This window comes from Hypanus sabinus, chromosome 6, assembly GCF_030144855.1.
Source record: "Hypanus sabinus isolate sHypSab1 chromosome 6, sHypSab1.hap1, whole genome shotgun sequence".
Taxonomy (NCBI): Eukaryota; Metazoa; Chordata; class Chondrichthyes; order Myliobatiformes; family Dasyatidae; genus Hypanus; species Hypanus sabinus.
In genome coordinates, this window is record NC_082711.1 from 90,093,684 (window position 1) to 90,114,601 (window position 20,918).

Below are 20,918 nucleotides of genomic sequence, written 5' to 3' on the forward strand. Positions count from 1 at the left end.
GGTGTCCTCTTGTTTCTCTTCAACTGCTGTTTACATGATCAAATGCAAACTACACCGAGTCAGAATCTTGGTGTTCAGAGCACTGAAAAAAATGACAGGATTATTTTAATATTGTGAAAGCTAATTTGAATAGAATTTTTGTTAATACTAGTTTGTCCTTTGCACTGATGACAGATTCATTAGATTTGAGTTCCCACAACATTTTCAGTGGCCCTATAGTATCAAAAGAACAGGCTTTCAAACTTAGTGATTGACTTTTTAACATTGACTCGCTCTCTGATTGTCCTTTGTCCAAATGAGTCAATGACAAATGACAACTCAAAGGAAAATAGTAGCAGTCCTTTCAGAAAATATTGCTGTAACATTTACATATAGCAAAATAAATCGTATGTTAATCATGCAGTTAATTCAGAACTTTGGCCATGTGGCTTTCATCTTGTAAGGTTTGAAGAACATTCATCTGTTGGAAAAAGGGGGAAGGGGTAATGTCACTTGGATTTATTTGCGATCACCACGTATCTCTTGCATTCAATTAACTCTATATAAAACAATATTTCATTACAAGGCAGATTGGAGAACTCTGCTAAACACAAGAAGAAGCATTTTTCATACGTGTGGAATAAAACTTGGGTTAGTAGTTTAGTGGAGCAAGTTCATTTCCTTCAAACAACCACTTCAAATCTGATGAAGTAAGAAAAGACATTATATCCATTTCATCATTTTAGCAATACATTTAAAGGTTGCATGAAGTGTGATTGTTTTTTGCACATGATGGAAAATGTTCTTTCACATCACTTTTTCCATCTGTTTCTTCATCGTCTTATTTGTAGTGGATGTTCCATTACTGCAGTCTGTTGTGCTTTGTTGCTCTGAGTCCCCTGAGGTCCCCAGTCATATACAAAACACTGGCTTTGGTCAGCATTATTTCTAAAAGCATCAGCTGCTCTGCAAACTTCAGTCACATTTTATCATCAGCACTAAGCATTCCAGTAAAACTGTTGTGACCTTTACTCCAAAATACAGTATGCTCCTTTCATTTATGTAATGTAAACTTTTATTTAAAAAGTAGACAGGAAACGTTTTGCCCATTATTCTACATTCACAAGCAATTGGCCTCAGGATTATCTGAAGTAAAAATCCAGGCTACATTTTGAATGTGACATATTATTAGAATGACATGTATTTTCTCTTTTTACTCATATTTGATCTGGTTCATTATCTATCTTTAGCAGGTGAAATGTAGTTGGGTCTTTTTTTTTGTTATAGGTTGTTTAAATCTGCCTCTGTCTTTGCTCTGAAGAAGTGTAAAAGCTGTATGGTGATTTTATTCTCTGTGTGATTTGTACTTTTACCACAGAGATGGTGAAGCAATTTGACATTTGCTGTTAAGGGGTAACTCTGGGGACCTAATTAAATGCTCAGAGATGTTGGTGAAAATGCCTGTTGATGTTCCAGATACTTTCATCTGTGGCAAATTTAAACTTTATAGCTAAGAACAGATTTTAAATAGATAACCTACATCAATACTAATATTACATATGTACTTGATCATTGATAGTTGGTAGCATCCTTGTTAGATGATAATTGCACTGTAGAGAATAATCCAGTACTATTTAAATGCAAACTTGGTGATAATGTTCATGTAACATTGAAAATTCAAAATATTACATTTTAATGCAGAGTGCAATTATTATTCTGGGCAAGGGTCAAGATGTTCAATAGTTTGCTATTAGTTGTTCCCCTCCTGATTCCTCCTTTGCCTCTCCACATCTAATTTTCCATGCATTACAACGTCCTGAGTTAGCTCAGATAAGATGCAATTTTTATTTCTTGAAATTTTCATCAGACAACTTTCAAGCCTGGTTATAAAAAGTTATAGTGATACAAACTTATGATTATGTGTTCTCTGGATCATCAGCTTAATGATGCCTCTCCTTTCACTCTTGTTTCCTGTGTTATAAAAGCAAAGCTAGGGAGCACATACATTATTTGGGAAAAAAAATCTTCAATTTATTAAGCTCTGGTACAGGCAAAAGTTTGGGTGGCATATCTTTATGCATAAGAACTTTTATTTGAAAACGCCTGCTGTGAAGAAATGTATTAATTTGAAATGTCTTATTGAATTATTGTTTATGGTTTGCACAGCACAAATTTTATATTTAGTTGAAACTCTACACTTCTGGGGTTGAACACTAACAGTAATGCTCTTAATTTTTCTGAAATTGTTTTCTTCCTAGGCTTCTGCAGTACGATTCATCACAGGTCCACCATCAAACATAACGGTCACAAAATCTTCAATTTCACGGGTTCAGAACAGTGTTGAAGGCATCAATCAAGAGATAGAAAAAATGTTTATTAAAGACAATGGAGAAAAGGAGGAACTAGCGAGGGTGAGTGCAATTTCTGCCTTTTTACTTAAAGTATGTTTGGTTAGAACATATTTCAGGAAAAAATAAATCTGATTATGATTATAAAGGGCAAAAGTGTAAATCCTGGAAATGCAATAACATATTGGAAAAACACGAAGTTCTCAGCATCAGACGAGGAAAGATTTAGTCATGCTTCAAAGGGAATTCTTCAGTACAGCTGCATGAGACCCACCTTGTGTTTTCATTGGTTGCAAAACATCTCCTGTTTTTTTAATAAAGATGCGGAAGATTGTCTTTCCTCCACTTGAATTATCTCAATGGGACCAAATGGATAACAAATTTTGCCTGTGGGTATGTATTGGTTTGGCGTTGTCCACAATTCCCTGAGAAGTTTGTTGATGTGGCATTGCTAACTGAGCGAGTTGAAGAAGAATGCTATACCATGAGATTAAATACTTGTATAATTAGTTGTGCAGCGGACAGAGATTTGTGCTGGTCTTTTGCACAGATGAATTCAGTCGCTGCTGGGACTCTTGTTTTCTGCAAGTAGCCAAATTCTACTGGAACCTTAAAGGCTATTAAATCCCAGTGGTTACATCATTCATTTAATTACATCATTCACCTTCTGTTTTTTAATTAGTGTGAATGTTTTTCAGGTGTTTGTTATTGCCTTGATGTCATGATTAGCCATTTGTTTAATCAGCTTGGGTTAACATGACATGTTATTTAAAAGACTTCTGGGTAATGAAGTTAATTAATGATTTACATTGAAAGTTTCTCTTTGCACATAAATTTGGCATCATTATTTTCCACTCAAACTGGAGGTGGTCAGTTAAATATTTAGCCAGTGAAGACTTGAATCTAGAAATTAGAATGGTCATGATATTTCACCTCAGGTATTAGGATTTTAATGAAAACTGAAAATACAAGATTTTTCCAGGAGAAAGATCATGTAATAAAATCAATCTATTATTCTTCATATTTGAATTTTGCATTTCATATTTTTTCATTTAAAATGTATGTTTTATGTAAAAATTCAAAATAATCATTTAGTCCTCACTTTTTTTTTCTTACTTCAGTTCCATGCTGACTAATTTTTTAAATGCACAAAGGTGGACTATCTCATTCAATAAATAGCACCACTGTTTCACTTGCATATGAATGGTAATAGTTGAACTCAAGTTCGCAAAGCTGATGATGCTTCCCATGAATGATGAGAGATATTGTAAATTTAGTCAAAAAGAGAAAAAGAGATATGCAAGACTTAAGAAGCTGATATCAGACAGGGCCCTTGAGAAAAGAAAACAGGGAATCAGCAGGGTTAATAGCAGTTATGAAATGTTGTAGGCCAGAAGGATTAAGGAAAATCCCAAGACATTTTATATATACATTAAAAACAAGAGGGTAGCGAGGTAGAGGGCAGGACCAGTCAAAGGCAAAGCAGAAGATTTATGCTTGGAGTCAGATGAAGTGGGCAAGGTGCTAAATGAGTACTGCACAATAGCATTTACCAAGGGGAAGGGAAGGAAGGGTACTGAGATCAGGGAGGGATATGCTGATAATCTAAGGCATGTTGATATCAAGGAGGAGGAGATGTTGGGCGTCTTGAAGGTGGAAAAGTCCAAAGGGCCTGATATGATGTATCTCAGGTTACTGAGAGAGGCAGAAGAGATTTCGGGAGTCTTGACAGATATCTTCATAACCTCTTTAGCCACAAGGTGAGGTCCCAGAGAACTGGAAAGGAGCCATTATTGTCTCTTTGTTTAAGAAGGACAGAAGGGGCATATCAGCAAATGATAGGTCCATGACCTTTTCATCAACAGTTGTCAAATTATTAGAGAATATTCTTGGAGATGGGATTTCCTCTGATTTGGGATAGTGAGCATGCTTTTGTGGTGGAGCAGTCATGTTTTACAAACCTGGGACCTTTTTGAGGAGGGGACAAAAATGATTGATGAGGGTAGAGCTGAGAATGCTGTGTCCATGGACATTAGTAAAGATCCCTCATGGTATATGTGATCCATGAAGACTGAAGACTTGGTAGATTGGATTTTAAATCAGCATGGCCATTGATGGGTGTTATTCTGACTGGAATTCTGCAGCCAGTTTTGTGATCACTGATTGGATTGCTGTTTCTGACTATATGTAAGCAATCTGGACGAAAGTGTAGGTAGGTGGATTGTTAAGTTTGCAGACAAGACAAAAGGGGCAGGGTTGTGAATAGTGAAGCAGTTTGTCAAAGGATGTGGCAGTATTTGGATCAGTTGGAAATGTGGGTGGAGAAATGGCAAGCAGAATTTAATCCAGATAAGTGTGATATATTGCACTTTGGGAGGTTAAACGTTAGAGAAAAGTATAAGTGAATGGGGCGCAAGTCCATAGCACCCTGAGGATGGCCACAGAATTGGTTAATGTAAAAAAAAACAAAAGGCTTGCTTGCATTCATTGATTGGAGTACTGAGTATAAAAGTCAAGAAGTCATATTGTAGCTCTATTAAGCTTCAGTTTGACTGCATTTGGAGTGTTATGTGAAGTTCTGGTTACCACTTTACAGGGAAAATGTGGAGGCTATGGACAGGTTCACCAGGATGTTGCCTGGATTGTTTGTATTAGTTCAGAGTAATAGAGAGGGTGGACAAATTTGGACTGTTTTCTCCAGAGTATTAGTGGCTAGAAGTACAGATAAGGTAGGGAGTTTGTGTGTTTTCTTTTCCTCACGGTGGAAGTGCCAAATACCAGAGGGTGCAGCTTTAAGGGGAAAGGGAGAACATTTAAATGAGATCTACGAGGCAATTTTAATTCTTTGTTAACCAAGGAGTAGTTGGTCACTGATGTGCAGCCATGGGTGGTAGTGGAAACAGATGAAATACCAGCATATGAATAGGCAACAAATGGAAGAACATGGATCGCGTGCAGGTCGATGGGATTTAGGATCATATTCGGCACAGCCGTCATGGGCAGTAGGGCCTGCTCCTGCATTGTACTGATCTATCTTGTCGGTACATTCCCTCTATGAACACTTCTCTTGCTGTCAATCAGTATAGCTGCAGCCAAATTAAAAGATTTGTTTCAGGATATGTTCAGCTGCAAGATGCCCTTCTCAGTTTTGCGCATGGATACCACTTGGTAGAATAGGGGCTTGAATAAAGGCTGTCCACTGTGAAAATGCACAAAGTACTGGAGTTACTCACCATGTCAGGCAGCATCTACAGAGGGAAATGAGCAATCAATGTTTTGGGTTGAGACCTTTCATCCCCCTGCTGGGACAGTTGGTTAAACCAGGAATCTTCAACTGGTGTTTCAGGGAACATGTGTGCTAGTATAGAATATCACTGTGCCCCTTGACTAAGGCTTGACAAGTGAGAGAACCTTTATTCCTGATAGGATCATAGGAAGGTTTAAAGCAGACAACTGGAGGCTAGGCTTACAAAGTCATTCAGAACATTTTCTTGATGATCTAGTGCAGTATCAGCACTTTGTTTTTGAGGCATGAAAATATGATGTGGTTCACTGCTGCTGATGAATACACATCAAGAAAGGAATAAAACTAGTGAGAAAAATAAGTAAAACCCATTGACTTAATTTCTTATAGAATGTGAACAATTTCATGTTATGGAATAATTGACATTTAATTAATTCATTTTGCTCCAGACACTTGAAATACATCTTTGAACTGCTAGCAAAGTAACATGGCAAGACACATTTTTCAGTGACTTAATTCTTTTTATTGGAATTGTTTCTTCACATACCCTTATTAGTTTTCTCACCGGTTTATTAAGAATCAATGCAATCAACAGATTCCATTGAAAGGATGTTTTTCTGCCTTATCGAGAACAATATTTGAACTGTTTTGCTCTGAACATACCGGATACCTTGCATTATTGCAGTAATAAATCTTTTCATTTAAGGAGACAAAAAAAAAATTAGTTTATAAACCTGCACACACATACTGATCTTGTTATCAAAATGGCACAGAATGAAGCTGCTCAGCCTATCAGTTCCATACTTGCTCCAACAGAATAAATGATTAAATCTTAACAGCCTTCCCACCCGCCTCTGTAATATCTTCTCTCTTGTGTGTCTCTCCTTTCTGATTCTTTTCCCTTTAACTTATAAGCGATATTTGGTAGCAGCCAATTAACCTAGCAACCCACCCAACAACTTAGTAGCAACCAGAAAACTTGAAGAATACCCATCGCCACAGGCAGCACCCATGGTCAAGATTCAACCTGGACACCTGAGGCAGTGAGCAAAAAATCAAAACTATTACATTAACTGTATTTTAAATATTAGCATGTAAATGTACTGCATAAATGTAAGAAATTGTCACGTTATTGGTAGTTTGTAGTTTACATGCAGGAAATGTTATCACGACATCTCAAACAAACTTGTGCAACATTTCCATAATAAGAAAATAAGAATAACGGAAGCTTTATCTTTACTTCAGTAATCTCAGTTCCTTCGGTCCTTGGGTGACAATTGAAATTGGCTGTAGTGCCATTATGAGTTCTCATCTCCTGATGATGAGAGTCTTTTCGAGAGCAGGGATAACCAACTTAATTTAGAATAAGTTTCTTACTTCCTAAGGGGAGAAAGATGGTTCAGGAAAGAAAGGATGAATAGTTGAACTTTGACAATCCAGCACTAATGTTAACACAAAGTATGCTGTAGATGCTGTGGTCAAAGCAACACGTACAACACGCTGGAGGAACTCAGTAGGTCGGGCAGCATCCATGGAAACAAGCAGTCAACGTTTTGGGCCGAGACCCTTCGTCAGGACTGAAGAGGGAGGGGGCAGGGGCCCTATAAAGAAGGTGAGAGGTGGAGATCACGGAGGGTGAGCAGTGAGAAAGGGCCTCACTGAACTCCAGTCAAAGGGAAGATTTGAACTTCTGGGTAGGCATACCTCGAAGAGACTTTGCAGCGGAGTGACGAATCATAAACACAAAGTACACTGCAGATGGTGTGGTCAAAGCAACACGTACAACAAGCTGGATTAACTCAGTAGGTCGGGCAGCATCCGTGGAAACCAGCGGTCAATGTTTCAGGCCGAGACCCTTCATCAGGACTGAAGAGGGAGGGGGCACAGGCCCTATAAAGAAGGTGAGAGGTGGAGATCACAGAGGATCACAGAGCACTAATGTTTTCTTTTTTTCCCCTCCATGCCACATTAAACTTCAAAACATAGGTTTCTTCATTGGTCCAATTGCCAAGACAGGATATAGCTCTGCTCCAGGGTTCAGACAGCAGAAGTCTATCATTGGCAAATGTTGAGTCAGCGAATCTTGGTTTAGGAATGATTCTGCAGCTGTAGGCTGCAGTGGTTTAATATCGGGGAGGTGAAAAATTATACAGGGTTCCAAGTTCCTGTTGCCAGTAGTTCACTAGTGCAGAACTGAGAGAGTAGGTTTGAATTTTGCTGTGACGCTAATGGAAATCAAATAGTCTGCTAAAATTCTTTGTTAGCCAAAGCTCATGATTAAAACATAGATGAGCCCAGTAGGGGATCAGTTATTCTGGATTGGGTGTTGGGCAATGAACTGGAATTGATGAGAGAGCTTAAGGTAAAGGAACTGGAGCCCTTAGGGGAAAGTAATCATAATAATTGAATTCACCCTGCAATTTGAGAAGTGGAAACTAAAGTCATATGTATCAGTATTACAGTGAAGTAAAAGGAATTACGGAGGCATGAGAGAGGAGCTGGCCAAAATTGATTGGAAAACATCACTGGCAGAAAGATGATGCCAGAACAGCAATAGCTGGAATTTCTGGGAGCAATTCGTAAGGAACAGGATATATACATCGCAAAGAGGAAGAAGTATTCTGGAGAAAATATGACACAACAGTTGCTAACAAGAGAAGTCAAAGCCAACATAAAAACCAAAGAGAGGGCATGTAATAGAGCCAAGATTAGTGGAAGTTAGAGAATTGTGAAGGCAACTAAAAAGTCATTAAAAAAGTAAAGATGGAATACGAAAGTAAGATGGCCAATAATATTAAAGAAGATACCAAAAGTTTCTTCAGATATGTAAAGTGTAAAAGAGAAATGAAAAGATGTTGGAGTTAATTGTTCAGGGTACTTGAAGGCACGTGATAAAATAGGCTGTAGTCAGCATGGTTTTTTCAAGGGAAAATCTTACCTGACAAATCTGTTGGCATTCTTTCAAAGGTCAAATTTAATGTCAGAGAAATGTATAAAATATACATCCTGAAATGATTTTTCTTTGCAAACATTCACAAAAACAGAGAAGTGCCCCAAAGAGTGAACAACAGTTAAATGTGAGAACCCCAAAGTCACCCCCAGCTTTCCCCTCCTATGCGTAAGCAACGATCCCCCCTTCCCCTCATCAGCAAAAAAAACAGCACTATTTGAAGAAATAATAAGCAGGATAGAAAAAGGAGAATCAGTAGATGTTGAGTACTTGGATTTTCAGAAGGCCTTTGACAAAGTGCCACACATGAGGCTGCTTAACGAGTTGAGCCCATGGTATTACAGCAAAGGATCGAAAGAGCATTGGCTGATTGGCAGGAGGCAAAAAGTGCTAAGAAAAGGAACCTTTTCTGGTTGGCTGCCAGTGACTAGTGGTGTTCCACAGTGGTGTGTATTGAGATTGGTTTTTTCACGTTATATACTAATGACATGGAATTGATGGCTTTGTGGCTAAGTTGGCAGATGAAATGAAGATAGGTGGAGGGGCAGGTAGTTTTAAGGAAGTAGAGAAGCTACAGATAAGGGGAATGGGCAGAGAAGTGTCCAATAGAATACAGTGTCAGGAAGTTTATGGCCATGTACTTTGGTAGAAGAAATGAAAGGATTGACTATTTTCTAAATCAAACAGAAAATTCAAAAATCTGAGGTGCAAAGGGACTTGGGAGTCCCCGTGCAGGACTCCCTAAAGGTTAATATGCAGGTTGAGTTAGCAGTGAGAAAGGCAAACATAATGTTAGCATTCATTTGAAGTGGATGAGAATATAAAAGCAAGGATGTAATGTTGAGACTTTATAAAGCACTGGTGAGGCCTCACTTGGAGTATTTTGAGCAGTTTTGGGTCCCTAATAGAACCATAGAACATTACAGCCGAGAAACAGGCCTTTTGGCCCTTCTTGGCTGTGCTGAACCATTTTTCTGCCTAGTCCCACTGACCTGCACTTGGCCCATATCCCTCCATACACCTCTCATCCATGTACCTGTCCAAGGTTTTCTTAAATGTTAAAAGTGAACCCACATTTACAACTTCATCTGGCAGCTCATTCCACACTCCCACCACTCTCTGTGTGAAGAAGCCCCCCTAATGTTCCCTTTAAACTTTTCCCCCTACACCCTTAACCCATGTTCTCTGGCTTTTTTCTTCCCTAGCTTCAGTGGAAAAAACCTGCTTGCATTCTCTCTATCTATACCCATCATAATTTTATATACCTCTTTCATTCCCCTCATTCTTCTACGCTCCAGAGAATAAAGTCCTAACCTATTCAACCTTTCTTTGTAACTCAGTTTCTCAAGTCCTGGCAACATCCTTGTAAACCTTCTCTGCACTCTTTCAACCTTATTAATATCCTTTCTGTAATTTGGTGACCAAAACTGTACACAATATCTTAGAAAGGATGTGCTGACATTGGAGAAGGTTGAAAGGAGGTTCACAAAAATGCTTCCAGGATTGAAATGTTTGTCATGTGAAGGGTGTTCGATGACTCTGGGTCACTGGAATTCAGAAGAATGAGGAGTGACCTAAATCTAGTGAATACTGAAAGGCTTAGATAGAGAGGATATTTGTTATGGTGGGGGAGTCTAGGACCGGAGGACATGGCCTCAAAATAGAGGTGTATCTTTGTAGAACAATGATGAGGGCATGAAAAGATATGGGGCTCAGAGGGAAAATGGATCACTCAAAATGAAATGCTGGAGCAGTCTTGATGGGCCAAATTCTGGACCTATTTTTTATGATCTTTTGGAATCCGAATCAGGTTTATTTTCACTGATGTATGTTGTGAAATTTGTTGTTTTGCAGTACAGTGCAAGACATAACTACAATAAATTACAAAAAATAAATATTAAATATTTTCATTGAATATTTTGCCAAAAGAGGGATAATATATTGGCGTTCATGGGTTAATAGAACATTTATAAATCTGATGGCAAAGTTTTTTTAAAAAGTTCCTAAAATGTTGAGTGTGTGTCTGCAGCCTCTTACACCACCTTCCCAATGGTAGTATTGAGAAGAGTGCATTTCTTGGATGATTGAGTGTGCTGAATGATGGATGCTGCTTTCATGAAGAACTACCTCTTGAAGATGTACTTTGATAATAGGTTGACTTTGACTTTGTTCTCAGTGGGAGTGAGGGTTGTGTCTGTGCTGGATCTTGCTGAGTCTACAACTCTCTGCATCCTCTTTTGTTTCTGAACATTGGAGCCTCCACAACAGGAGTTGATGCAACCAGCCAGAATTCTCTACACTGTACATCTAGAGAAATTTGCAGGCATCTTTCTGACACACCGGATCTTTTTAAACTCCTAATGAAGTAGAGCAATTGGTATCCTTGCATCAATGTGTAGGGCCTTTGTTTTCTAAGGCATTTTGCTGTACTCCTCATTGAATATATTGCCAGAAAATGCTGAGGAAACCAAGTAAAAGTTGTTGTAGATTATTTTCTTCTTGTTCCCAGTCTGGAATTACGTGGGACAAGTTGCTTTTAGAGATGTTTTGTTTTGGAAGTAAAAGAAATACAGAAGTGATCAAAAACAAAGAAAACCAAAATTAAGACATTGATACTTGCATGTCCTCCAAAGAGTCAATCAATGTTTTATTAAATAATAATAATGTACAGTTTACTACAGCAGGTTATTAGACAGTAGACCTGATAATTTGTCTTTTAGGAGTCTAACCAAGCATACATATTTTCCTTTGTAATATGGTGCTCATCACTGATCAGGTATTACATCCCATTAGGAATCAAATGATTGTTGTAGATGAATAACACCTTTTGGTTGATAGGATTTGGAGCAAGCCAGGAGTAACAGTAAACTCTGTCAAAACAGAGTTTTGTTTGTTAGTCATTTTTTTCCACCCACTTATGGTCTGCCAACATCATGAAACTGTTGGTGTTTATAGTAACTTGGTTGTGATCCATTACGGGCACAACGCACCCCACCATTGACAGCATCTACACAAGACACTGCCTCATCAAGGACTCCCATCATACAAAGCATGCCTTCAATTCTTGGTTACCATCAGGCAGGAGCTACAGAAACCTAAAGTCCTAATCCACCAGGTTCAGGAACGGCTACCTTCCTGCAAATATTAAGTTTTTGAATCTACGTTCACAATCAAACCCTAACTCAGCAGTGGAAAACTGCTATGGACTTATTGATTCTGTCTTTTATTCCACTAAGATTTTGCTTTTACAATCTTTTTATTGTATGGAATAATTTTATGTATGATTTGTACTGTGTTGTCTGTACCTATATACCTGCTGCAAAGAAGTTTTTCACTGTGCCTATATCTCATCATGTTTTTGCACATGACAATGAACTTGCCTTGAGAGCTGTACCCTCCTGTATTTGATGTTTTCACCCTGGGAAAAGAATTCTTACTATCTACCCTGTCCGTATCTCTCATCAGTTAATAAACTTCTCCAAAACCTCCACTTCCTTCTTGGAATGTGGTGTCTAGAACTGCACAACACTACATGACTTCTAGACTTCTATACAAACATCATGACTAGTGCATGTCATATGCTGTCTGTATTGCCCTTTCTGTTTGTGTTGCCACTTTCCAAGAGCTATACACTTGCACCCCAACTTCCATCTACATCATTTGCTCTCAGGTTCCTGCCACTTGCAATACACTCTTCTCTTACACTTGACCTACCAAAGAGCAACCCCCGAACATTTGTCCAGATTAAATTTAATATGCCATTTCAATCCCCAGATTTCCAGTTGGTAGACAATCTCCAATCTCAGCTCGCCTATACTTTGATACAGAACATATAGATATAGCCCAGCACTGATCCTCATGGACCACCATGTCATAGTCCTCCAATCGGAATAACACCTCTCAAGCATTATCCACTATCTTCTGTGGCCTGGCCAGGTTTGAATCCAATCTACCAAGTTTTCATGGATCCCCGTGTCTTAATCTTCTACAGCAGCCGACCATGTGGGGCCTATCTCAAAAGCTTTACAGAAGTCCATGTATACAACATCCACTACCCTACACATATCAATCATCATCATTACCTCCTCAAAATACTCAGTCAACTTTATAGTGATCTCCCTCACACAAAGCCATGCTGGCTGCCCTTAAGTAGTCTATGCTTTGTCAAATGTGAGTAGATCCTGTCCTCAGGAATGTTCTCTAATAATTCCCCTACCTGTCATGTAAGGCTCACTCTCCTATAACTTTCTAGTTTGTCTCCAGTGCTCTTCCAAACAGAGCAATAACACACTGTAGCCTATTCTCCAGGCCTCTGGGACCTTGCCTGTGCCTTCATGAATGTTCTTATTTCCGACAAGGTCCCAGCAATCTCCTCTGTTGCCCTTGGGATAGATCCCATCAGGCCTTGGGAACATCCACTGTAATACTCTTCAGATAGACCCAATGTGACTACTTTAGAGTGTTGTAGCACAGAAACACACCCTTCAGCATTCCTAGTCCATGCTGATCTGGCCTTCTGCCTTATCCCATTTACCAGCACCTGGACCATAGTCGCCCATACTGCTCTCTGTCGATGTACCCATCTAAACTTCACTTAAATGTTGCAGTTGACCCTGCAACTACCACTCCTTCTGGCAGCTTGTTCAACACACACAGCACCCTCTCGCATGAAGAAATCTGCTTTCTTGTTCTAGAATCAGAATCGGGTTTATTATCACCAGCATGTCACATGAAATTTGTTAACTTAGCAGCAGCAGTTCATTGCAATACATAATCTAGCAGAGAGAGAAAAAAATAAAATTAAGAAAATAATAATAAATAAGTAAATCAATTGCGGTATACGTATCTTCAATAGATTTTTTAAAATGTGCAAAAACAGAAATTACTGTATGTTTAAAAAAAAGTGAGGTAGTGTCCAAAGATTCATTGTCATTTAGGAATCGGATGGCAGAAGGGAAGAAGCTGTTCCTGAATCGCTGAGTGTGTGGCTTCAGGCTTCTGTACCTCCTACCTGATGGTAACAGTGAGAAAAGGGCATGCCCTGGGTGCTGAAGGTCCTTAATAATGGACGCTGCCTTTCTGAGACACTGCACCCTGAAGGTGTCCTGGCTACTTTGTAGGCTGGTACCCAAAATGGAGCTGACTGGATTTACAACCTTCTGCAGTTTCTTTTGGTCCTGTGCGGTAGCCCCTCCATACCAGACAGTGATGCAGCCTGTCAAACATTCAAAAAATCTGATTAGACTTGAATTATCCATTTTGATGTTGTCCCTTGTTCTACAGTGGGATGTGGGTGGTCTCTTGAAGCTCATTTGTGTTTGAAAGCTAATTGCTTTTGATCTGCCTATCTTTCTGAAGGCAGGCCATTGCTTTTTTCTCCTTTGAGACGAAAACAAACTACCGTTGTTTTTTATAACCATTTGTGTTTCCAGGAGCAGTGAGCAAAGAGTCTGGATTTGCAGGGAGTGTTGTGGAGAAATTTCAACCATGCCACCATGTCACTTATTTAAAGCACAGCTATTATGAGTTTAATTCTTCTGTTAAAATATTATCTTAAAGATTTATTGTGATCCTGGATATTAGTCTTTATAATCATTACATTTTCAAGTAACAACTCTTTTTTTCAAATCAATTTGTTTTTTCATTCTGTGCTCTTCATTAACATTTTGACTGAAATAGGCTTGCTTTTCTACATTGTGTGATAAATGTTTTGTTTTCAGTAAATAAGGAGTGTAGTCTAATCACTAAAAGTATGAAAGGCATTTGTGAGCTTTAATAATAATTGAAAAGACAAAATAAAGTGGAAATGTCTTTTATTTGATTTTGAATAATTATGGAGTTAATTACCTTTGTGTCATTTGTAATGTGACATGACTTTTTATTGATTTACTATCTGTTATTTTCACACAACATTGACAGATGTGATGATTGTTCTTTTATTGATTAGTCAATATATATTATTTTGGTGACAAAATGGCATTGTAAAAAAAGCCTGTGTTGAAAGGTTTCCAGTTTGCTTTGAATACAAAGCTGATGTTTTGTGAACATTTCAATCACTGGTCTTGCCTCATTTGTCTGATTTTGCAGCGCTTAGTTTCCAAATACTGCAAGCTGGAATAAAATAATAATTTCAGAATTAAGGAGAGATAATTTACTGCTGCCTGTTTTTAAGACTGACAAATTCTGCGTATGGAATTTAAGTTAAGAATTTGGTTTGTTAATTTAGCAACCTTCACTTCCTGAATAGCTTTTTGTTTCTATACATTATCTGACTAAGGTAACAGTCATAATATAGCTCTTGGTCACAGACTAGTGTCTGTAATGTGCATTGCATGATAGGCAGACAGGATGGAATATTGGTGATGCATCCTCTAACATAGCAAAAGAAATTCCATGTGTGCATTTGGACACGTGCAGAATTCTATGCATTGGCTTCCTACACACATTTTATTGCCACGAACATTCAAGAGAACATGTTTTGTTATATAACTGGAGTTGTGCTGCCTCCTTTAATTTGCATGATGAGTGATGATCCCCAGGAAACATAGCGGGGTTGAAATTTTCTTCTTTCCTGCTTCCTTCCAGTGTCCAATTGTCTTGTAATATTTCCATTACCTGTTCATTGAATCTGAAATCCCTTCTGATAAAGTGGCAGTATAGTCGTCTGTTAATTTTGTAGTGATCAAAGACTCATTGAAGTCTGTAAAATTAATCAAAACCTGCTGCATTTAATGAACGATTTTTCTTCTTCACGATACTAAAATTAATAGCCTTAAACTGATTCTTTAAAAGGAATTGACAGGAGAATTGTGACTAGCTGAATCAAGATATGGCCAAGATCAAACTTGCAGTTACTTGTTAATTTAATGGGGTTTTTTTTTGCCTTTGTCCTTTCTGATTTGGTGTATTCTTGACACTTGATGATCTTCTGTAACAAGAGAAGCCAGGTGTTGCTATACAACTGCTGGGATGGAGCAGTAGTGATGATATTTGAACAACACACACTAAATGCTGGACGAACCCGGCAGGCCAGGCAGCATCTCTGGAAAAGTGTAAACAGTCAATATTTTGAGTTGTGACCCTTCATCAGATCTGGAAAGGGAGAAGAGAAGGCAGAGTAAGAAGGTGGTGGCGGGGGGGCGGGGGGGGAGCAAGGGAGCAAGAAGCACAAAGTGATAGATGAAACTTGGAGAGGGGGTGTCTCCATCTCTGGAGATAGTCTGCTGATATCTTGTATAAACTCACTGCCTCTCACAGCTATCTGGACTGTACCACTTCTCACCCTGTCACTTGTAAAAATTGCCATCCCCTTCTCTCAGTTCCTTTGCTTCTGCAACATCTGTTCTAAGGATGAAACTTTTTGTTCCAGATCTACTGAGATGCGCTCCTTCTTCAAAGAAAGGGGCTTCTCTTCTTCCACCATCAACGCTGCCCTTACCGCATCTCTTCCATTTCGCACACATCTGCCCTCTCCCCATCCTCCCACCGCCACACCAGGGATAGGATTTTTCTTGTTTTCATTTACCACCCCAATTATATCCAGCACATAATTCTTCATAACTTCCGCTCTCGGTGTGGCCTCCTGTATATTGGTGAGACCACTTTGCTGAGCACCTACACTCTGGTAGAAAAAGCGGGATCTCCCGGTGGCCACCCATTTCAACTCCCATTTCCCATTCCATTTCAGACATGGCTTCCCCTACTGCCATGAATAGAGCAACACCTTAACTCAAGCTTCCAGTAGTTAGTTGCCCCACCCTCCCTACCAGTCCCCATTCCTGTTATCTCTCATCTTACCTACCCATCACCTCCCTCTGGTGCTCCTCCCCTTCCCTTTCTTCAATGGTCTCTGTTCTCTCCTATTAGATTCCCCCTTCTCCAGCCCTTTACCTCTTTCACCAATCAACATCCCAGCTCTTTACTTCACTCCTTTCCCTCTCCGAATTTGAATATCACCTACCACCTTGTACTTCTTCCTCCCCACCGACTTCTCCTCTCCCTTTTCCAGTCCTGATGAAGGTCTCAGCCCAAAACGTCCATTGTTTACTCTTTTCCATAGATGCTACTTGGCCCGTTGAGTTGCTCCAGCAGTGTGTGTGCGCGCGTGCATGCGTGTGTGTGTTTTGCTTTGGATTTCCAGCTTCTACAGGTTTTCTCATTTGTGATGATACCTGAATGGTTTTCTTCTCCTAACTCGAGCAGCCCCTTGGATAATTTTATGTATATTTCAGTAGTTATTTTGGATAGGCAAAGGAATTGATAATTTTCTAAAGAAAACTCAGAATCTAACTGAAAGTCATTTAAATGTTACAAATTAGAGAGTCACTATATATGCAAGATTAAAATTGTTCAATATAGATGCAATAATCAAATTGACCATATCACTTTTGTTTAAGCCACAGTAAAAGCTGAGTTCTCATTTCACTTTTATGGTATTCTCTGCGAGAAATAGGGCTCCATCCATTTCAGATTTCTGTTTGCTTCCTGTTCAGTGGCATTGAACTGTGAAGGTTTAGCACCGACACCGTTTTAAACCAGGACTGTATCCTGAATAAGTGGGGCCAATGTGAATGCTCAAATGTAAATGGTCATTCCTACAGATGATTGGATTTACAGGAGAAGAACTGTTCATTGTGTCCTTCCAAAGGGATTCTCATACCTGATTGGTCATGAGTTTTATTATTATCCATTTTATCAGTTTTCTCCCTCCATGTTCTAAGATTGGCAGCTAGTTGCCAGCTTTAGTAGTTTGTTGTTTAGTGAGATGTTTGTATTGGACACAACCTGAGCATCCATTGGTTGTACAGATGACAGGTTGTTGAAATGTAGCTGTTCAAGGTGAACAGTCAGGACAGATCATTATTACCTGTTTTTAAATGGACAAATAATGTCTCCGAATTGAAAATGCATACAAGCATGCCCACATAACCCATTTGAATGAGAGCTGAAAGAACATCTCCCCAGAAAGGTCATTAGCTGTCATCAGACTGTTTAGATTAGTTAGGGAAAGGTTACATCCGCATGGTTTTGCAGGTACTAGACCTCTAGATTCCTTGAAGGTATTGTGTAGCTATGCCACAAGGAGTTTGATTTTCCCTGTCTTTCTTCTGTCATAGCTGTTGTACTTCATGTAATATGTCACTGTTCGCCTTTGGAGCGATGACTAGGCCGAAGAGATAAAGAAAATTCCATGGCTGTTATAACCCTGACTGTTTACCTGTTGAAAGATAAACAGGTTAACATCTGTGAGGATTTGCCCTGGGACAAGCCCGTTGATACAATCATGAAGTAGACATGCCAGTGGCTCTTCCTTTTTAGGAATCTGAGAGGATTTCGCATGTCATCAAAGACTGTTGCAGACTTCTATAGATGTATGGTGGAGGGCATTCTAGCTAGCTGTATCACAGCCTGATGTGGAGGCTCCAGTGCACAGGATCACAAGAGGCTGCAGAGGGTTGTAGACTCAAACAGCTCCATTACAGGCTCAGTTCTCCTCACCATCCAAGACATGCCCCCTTCTCGTCATTACCATCAGGGAGGAAGTATTGGAACCTGAAACCCCACACTCACTGACTCAGGTTCTTCCTCTCAAATGGTCAATGAACCCATTGCGCTATCTTAATACTCCTTTATTTGCACTATTTATTTTGTAATTTATAGTAATTATTATAATTTTCACGGTGTGTTTGCTGCCAAACAAAAAAATTCAGGATAAGATAGTGATTTAATAAGAACTACTTCTGATTGGGAGCTGCCATTTCCCATTGTGGCTCTCCTACTCCGATGAGCACGTTTTTAGCCTTTATATGCCTGTAACCCATTATGTAATCTTATTTGCAGTGGTATTCAGTTAGTGTTTAGATTTGCATGTATTTGCATGGTTCCTTATGTCACGTAGTATAACTAAATAGTTTAATGTCACTGGATTCTTGCACAACCACTTGTCTTGATGTGGATGGTTAGGGACAGCCTCTTTTTCACATCTTCTATAAGATATTTTTGCTACTGCTTTTGCTGGCACTGATTTGTTTTACCCATCAAATTTCATCAAATTTCCAGCTTCTTAACAGAAACACGTCTGGTTAGATAGAGCAAGAAATAGAAACACGTTTTAATAGAAACTTGTCTGGTTAGATAGAGCAAGAAATAGAAACACGTTTTAATAGAAACTTGTCTGGTTAGATAGAGCAAGAAATAGAAACACGTTTTAATAGAAACTCGTCTGGTTAGATAGACCAAGAAACGTCCTCAGTTACTTCAGTTTGTCCAGGTTTCAGCAACTCAGCATTTTCCCTTGTGCTTGAAGACATGACCTCTGTATTTCAACCACTATCGCTTATGTTGAGGAAGTGATTTTCTAATTAGGATCAATGTGTTTGAGGAGATTTGGTATGTCACCAAAGACACTCGCAAACTTCTACAGATGTACCATGGAGAGCATTCTAACTGGCTGCCTCACTGTCTGGTATTGGGGTGAGGGGAGGTGAGGGGCTACTGCACAGGATCGAAGTAAGCTGCAGAGAGCTGTAAAATTAGCTCCATCATGGGCACTAGCCTCTGTTGTCATCCAGGACATCTTCAAAGAGTGATACCTCAAAAAGGCGGCATCCATCAGTAAGGAACTTCAGAACCCAGCACGTACCCTGTTCTCATTGCTACCACCCGGAAGGAGGTACAGGAGCCTGAAGGCGCACACTCAATGATTCAGGAACAGCTTCTTCAATGGAGATTGAACCCATAAACACTACCTCACTACTTATTTAATACGTAAACAAAATGCTGGAGGAACTCAGCAGGCCATGCAGATTCTATAGAAGAAAAAGCACAGTGGAGACCTTTTGTGCTGAGACCCTTCGGCAGGACTGGAGAAAGAAAGATGCTACATTCCATTGAGAATAAACCCAGCCCATTCATTTGTACCTTATGACTCCTGCTCTTCATTCCTAGTGAATCTCTTCTGCACATTTTCTACATTCTTCCTGTAGTGCAGTAACAATGCTCCCAGTATGCCTGACAAATGTTTTGTACTTGGAATCCCAACGAGAGTATGGTTGCAGCTATGACAAGCAATATAAAGGAAGTCCCTTCTCTACATTGGTGCATCTGTGCAATGATTGGCTGCACCTGCAAAGACTGCATTATCCTATCTCTTTCAGGGCTTAACATTTTACCTAACAGGACACTTGGTTTTGGAATGCCTGCTGCTTCTTAGAATTATCAGAATCAGGTTTACCATCACCTGCATATGTCATGAAATTTGTCGTCTTTGCTGCAGCAGTACAATGCAATGGAGATGATGTCTCCAATGGGATCGCACCATCAAGCACATCTTTCCCTCCCCTCACTTCCTGCTTTATGCAGTGATCACTCCCTACGTCAGTGGTCCCCAACCTCCGGGCCAGAAAGCATGCAGCAGTGGGCGGAACGCACCCAACACATCTTTAAGAAAAAAGCCGAAATAATCAAGTAAATTAATTAGGTGCTGCCCGGCATGTAAATGTCGGCCCAGATCAGAGGCGATTGCCAATCTGGGCCGACATTTATGTGCTGGGCAGCACCTAATTAATTAGCTTGTTTATTTCAGCTCTTTTCTTAAAGATGTGCTGGTGCGTTCCGCCTACCATTGTACCCTGCTTGCTTCGCGGCCCGGAGGTTGGGGACCACTACCCTATGCGACTCCCTTGTCCATTCATCCCTCCCCACTGATCTCCCTCCTGGTGCTTACCCTGGCATTCGGAACAAGTGCTACACCTGTCCCTAGAGAAGGGACTTCCTATATATTGCCTGTCATAGCTGCAACCATCCTCTCATCGGGATTCCAAGTTGCAGTCGAATAAAACATTTGCCAGAAATATTGAGAGTATTGTTACCGCACTACAGGAAGAATGTGGCAGCATTAGGAAGTGTGCAGAAGAGATTCACTAGGAATGAAGAGCTGGAGTTATGAAGGAAAATTAGATTGGCTGGGTTTATTCTCAATAGAATGTGGCAAGCTGAGGGGCGACCTTCAAGAAGTTTATCAATTTATAAGAAGCATTGATTGGATAGATCGTACTTTTCCAAGGGTAGAAGGCCTTTTCTAGTCTTTTTAAAACGCGAGTGTGTAAGGTTGAAGTTGAAGATGAGAAATTTAAAGATGATCTGATCATTGTTTCTCACTCAAGGTGGTGATTATATGGGATGAGCTACTATTGAGGTTCTGGAGGCAGACGTGGTTACAACGTTTAGGATAAATGTGGACAGGTTCATGAATAGTAAAGTAGTCTAGGAATACGGGCTTAACGTGGGCAAATGAGATTAGCACAGATAGGCATCGCGGTCAGTGTGGACCTTAGGGGTCTGTTTATGTGGTTAAACAGGTCTTTGACTCTATAACAGGAAATCATTTTTAAACGAG

General features: G+C 39.6%; 1 protein-coding gene across 2 annotated transcripts in view; it reads left to right on the forward strand.

Moving 5' to 3' along the window:
- glcci1a (glucocorticoid induced 1a) overlaps window positions 1–20,918 on the forward strand; it is a 216,998-nt gene that overhangs the window by 162,414 nt on the left and 33,666 nt on the right. For both annotated transcript variants that reach the window (XM_059972598.1, XM_059972597.1), the window contains exon 5: window positions 2,238–2,390. In XM_059972598.1, coding sequence (XP_059828581.1) covers window positions 2,238–2,390 — 153 coding nt within the window. The remainder of the gene's footprint in view (window positions 1–2,237; window positions 2,391–20,918) is intronic.